General features: G+C 43.9%; 1 protein-coding gene across 1 annotated transcript; it reads left to right on the top strand.

Moving 5' to 3' along the window:
• The first annotated feature begins 1,082 nt into the window (after positions 1-1,082).
• Positions 1,083-4,137, top strand: LOC103718950 (protein BZR1 homolog 1-like). Its single transcript, XM_008807966.6, has 2 exons — positions 1,083-1,581; positions 3,047-4,137. The coding sequence occupies exons 1-2, from the start codon at positions 1,363-1,365 to the stop codon at positions 3,752-3,754; spliced, it is 927 nt and encodes a 308-aa protein (XP_008806188.4). The 5' UTR covers positions 1,083-1,362; the 3' UTR covers positions 3,755-4,137.
• The last annotated feature ends 357 nt before the right edge of the window (positions 4,138-4,494 follow it).

Genomic DNA, 4,494 nt, shown 5'->3' with positions numbered 1-4,494 from the left:
AAAATACCCCTCAATTCAGCCGTTATTGGACTGTTGGGAGGGGTAAAAGGGTCATTTTCACGAAAATAGCCGTTGGAAACGGCTATTTTCACTCCCCCTCTCCAGACGGCCCGTCTGGAGCCGTTACGGGCCGTGCCTGGCTGGCACGGCCCGTTTAGAGACGTTGCGGGCCGTGCCTGACACGGCCCGTTTGCGCCCGTTACGGGCCGTGCCTGGCACGGCCCGTGCCGTGCCGTGCCCGGCCCGGCCCACCAATAGAGGGGCCGGGGGCCGGGCCGGGCTGGCCTTCCGTGCCTCACGGGCCATGCCAGGCACGGCCCGCTTAGAATTTGGGCCCGGGGGGCCTGGGCCAGGCCGGCCCGGCACGGCCCGTTGCCCAACTCTAATTAGATCCAACTTACTCCGCGTACTAAAGAAAAGACTCGGCGAGCGCTTCAACGACTTATGTTTAAGTCGCTCCGAAGTCCCCTCCCCCAACAAATTCGCCCGCCACGGGTACCCGCACGTGGTGCTTCCCAATTATTGAGTGATTTTTTTTTGGCAAGAGATTTTGATCCGTCCTAGCATTATTCATCTTTTGTTTTATTTATTTTATTGTTTTCAATTTCTTTATCTTTTATTTTATAACAAAAAGCTATTTTTTTACTTTTCTACCGGTTAGAAATTGAAATACTTTTTTTTAAAAATTATTCTTAAGCTATTAAAATATATATTTATTAAAAAAATAATAGATATTTCATAAAAAATTAAATGTTAAACTAAAATATACTAAAGTATTTTTAAAAATATTATATTTTTTAGAATTATTTTTTTATAAAATATTTTGATAAAAAAATCTTGGGAACCACGCAATCTCTCAATCGCATGCCAACCTCCGTCGTTTGTTCTTTTCCTCGCTCCCGTAACGTACAGTCAAACCAAAGACCACGAGCGTCTCCTTCGACCTCATAAAAAGAGAAAAATCTCCGTTTCTTTATGTATTTCTTCTGTTTGCTAACAGGAAATGACAGATTAAACCACTGTTTTACAAAGCTAACGTTAGCAGTAAACCAGAGAGGATCTCTCACTAACTTTCTCGGTCTACAACCAAAGCCCACGCCGAATACCCTCCGTGTAAGAGAGAGACATGTGATAAAGGAAACGTACTACTCTCTCAGGGGAAGACTCCACCCTCCCCAAGCCCAAAAGAGAGATAAAGACACGAGAGAAGAAAACAAACACCCAAAAAGGGGGAGAAAAAATTCCCACCCCTCTTTCCTCTCCTTGTTCTCTCTAATATTTCTCCATCCTTCTGAAACGAAGGCAAACGGATATAGAAAGGGAGGAGAGATTATAGGGATTGGGAAGAGTGAGGGGGGAGGGATGACGTCGGGAGGAGGGAGGCTGCCGACGTGGAAGGAGAGGGAGAACAATAAGCGGAGGGAGCGGCGGCGGCGAGCGATCGCGGCGAAGATATTCTCCGGGCTGAGGACGCTGGGGAAGTACAAGCTCCCCAAGCACTGCGACAACAACGAGGTCCTCAAGGCCCTCTGCGCCGAGGCCGGCTGGGTCGTCGAGGAGGATGGCACCACCTACCGAAGGGTATGCTACTAAAAGCTCCCACCTTTAGTGCTCTCTCTCTCTCTCTCTCTCTCTCTCTCTCTCTCTCTCTCTCTCTGTCTCTTAGATCCCATCTTCTGCTATAATTGCTTTTACTTTTTTTTTTTTTTTTGATTCCATGTCTGTTTTGATTCGGAGAGATCGGGGATGGTTATTATAGAACTTGGTGGTCAATGGATCGTACTAAAGTTTTGATTTTGGTGCCAAAGTAGATCTCTTTGCTCCATTCCCTGTTTATTTGTTCTCAGTGATGTTTTATGATTGGTTTTAAAAAACTTCCTCCCCATTTACTCAAAAGCTTCCTCCCCAATTTTTTTTTTTTTGAAATTTTAGAAACTAAATTTAGATTTTTTGTTTGTTTGTTTGTTTTGAAAATGGGAATAGGATGTCTTATTGATGCCTTTATTGGCAGTATACCTGATTAAAAATTCATTTTTTGGATTTATTTTAATGAGGTTTTTTTTAGTGGATATTTTATTATGTAGATCTTTTAGCAGTGACGGGGACCAGTTGAGCAGCTTGAGCTGCTATAGTAGTTCTTTTTTTTTTTTTAGATCTTTGGTTGTTTGCCTTCTTCTATTTATTTCACTTAGATTCTTCTTTTTTCCTATGAAAGAAGAACAATTCTTGCAGTTTGTTTTAGATGAGTCCTTTTCTTTTCCTTCAATTACTTTGTTTCGAGATCTTTGATGCAGTATTCTGCCAGATTTGATGTGGATTTTCTTGAAGAATTTTGGAATCTCTCGCTTATTTTTGTATTGGTTTTTGTTTTGTTTTCTTTCTGAAAGTTCTGATCTTGGCTATTTAAAAAAAAAAATGAATTTTGGCTTCTCTTTTCTCTTTTGACTGCTTCTTTTTTGGGTCAATCTTCTTTGTGGGTGTGCATTTTCTCATCTCTCCCAAGATGATGCTGTTTTTCTTTCATTTGGATTGTTCAGATCTGCGCCTTTCCTAGCAAACTTTCTTCCCTTTCTTCCCTTCCTTTTGTTCCCATTCATGAAGAGCACCTGATTTTAAGTTGGCTTCTCTTCTTTTCCCATCCTATTTCTTCTTTAGAAAAAGAAGGAAAAGGATGACAAGAACACAGAAAAGTATCCCCATCTAAAGTGTAACACCCTCAAGCCATAAAACCACATTACCCAAAAGCCAAACAAATCAAAGAGTTAAGGAGGAAAAATGCAAATTGTATTTCATTTAATTTTAGGCTGTTGCTGTCCTGATAGCATGTAACAAAATCTCCCTCCCTCCCTCCCTGTGTGTGTTTGTGTGGCTCACAGAGAAGAGAGGAAACACTCTGTTTCACCTACAAAGCTAATGGGCACCTTACCTTACCATCACAACAGCAACACCTAAACAGGAATAACTTTACTACTTCATAACTTCACCATTTCCACTTCTCTTATTTCATCTATTTAGCTGCTGTAACTCTTTGCTTGAATCTTGACAGGGATGCAAGCCACCCCCACCACCTCCGCAGGCTGTGACCGGGGGGCAGTCAGCAAACATAAGCCCCTGCTCCTCATCCCACCATCTGAGCCCACCATCCTCTTCCTTCCCTAGTCCCGTCCCTTCCTACCATGCCAGCCCATTATCATCTTCTTTCCCGAGCCCCACCCGTCTCGAGGATTTGAACCATGGTGTCAACCCCTCCTATCTCCTCCCCTTCCTCTGGAACCTCCCCACGCTCCCTCCTCTCCGCATCTCCAACAGTGCCCCTGTCACCCCACCACTCTCCTCTCCTACTGCCTCTCGCCCTCCAAAACTTAGGAAACCAGAGCGGGACTATGCTGCATTCCACCCCCCTCTGTTTGCTGCTTCTGCCCCTGCTAGCCCCACACGCGGTCGCTGCCATGGGCACCCTGCCACCATTCCAGAATGTGATGAGTCTGATGCCTCCACTGTCGATTCCCGCCGGTGGTTTAGCTTCCAAATGACAGCCCCAGCATCCCCATCCTTCAACCTTGTCAATCCTGCTGCTCAAATACCGGAGACTGTTGTGGCCCCTGGAGGAGGAATGTCTGACAGGGGACGAGGTTGTGTGGAGTTTGAATTCGAGAATGGGAGGGTGAAGCCTTGGGTGGGGGAGAGAATTCACGAGGTTGGGGTGGAGGATCTTGATCTCACATTAGGAGTGGGAAGCAGCGGGTCAAAGTGAAAGAGCTAGAGACATCTTCCCTGCAGTCGCTGCGTATTCGAATTTATCTTGATGCATTGAAAGCTTCACCTTCTCGGCTGCTGGTGTGTAGTTCTCTTCGCAGTCTTTTTTGATGGTTTTCTTGCGTCCATTTTTTTCCCCCCAGTAGCATGGTGCATGAATGCAGACAGATTTGTTTCTTTCATTACTTCAAGCTCGAAAATTGTTATATGAGCTACTGGTTTGGGTGTTTCTGCTCTCTGTAAATGCCAAAAGCCCATGGGTTTTCTTATTAGAGTGCTGGACATTTACTTCGAGCATGCAAGTGTGATATTTGATGTGTAAAGCTGTTATACCTTTATTTTGTAAAGTTCATATGAATCTCTAGTTTCAAAGGTTGTACATGCCTCCTATGTCTGTTATATCTCAAGTAATTTTAGGGAGAACAGGTGTTCGATATGAATATTTTTTGTTTGCTAATCCAGTCGTTTGCTTAGCAATTTAAAAATCAGGAAGGTTTTTGTCATAATTTGTCATAATTTGGCATACTTACAGAGCTGCTGTGAATTTTGGTATGGGCATGGATTTTTTATCAGTAGTTATCTAGCTCTGCACCATCTAATTTTTGTTCCACTAAAATGAGTAGCTTTTTGTGCCATGTCCTTGTGTGGAAAGGATGTCTAGCTAAAGTGAAGCCTTTAAATAGAAGACAGCAGTCTTGCCCGATCCTATAGCTGAAAGGTCCGGGAAACTCTGCCAAT

This window comes from Phoenix dactylifera, chromosome 15, assembly GCF_051530095.1.
Source record: "Phoenix dactylifera cultivar Ajwa chromosome 15, Ajwa_hap1_PhDact_Kaust_v1.1, whole genome shotgun sequence".
In the NCBI taxonomy this organism is placed as follows: Eukaryota; Viridiplantae; Streptophyta; class Magnoliopsida; order Arecales; family Arecaceae; genus Phoenix; species Phoenix dactylifera.
This window is presented reverse-complemented; position numbering and strand designations above follow the sequence as displayed.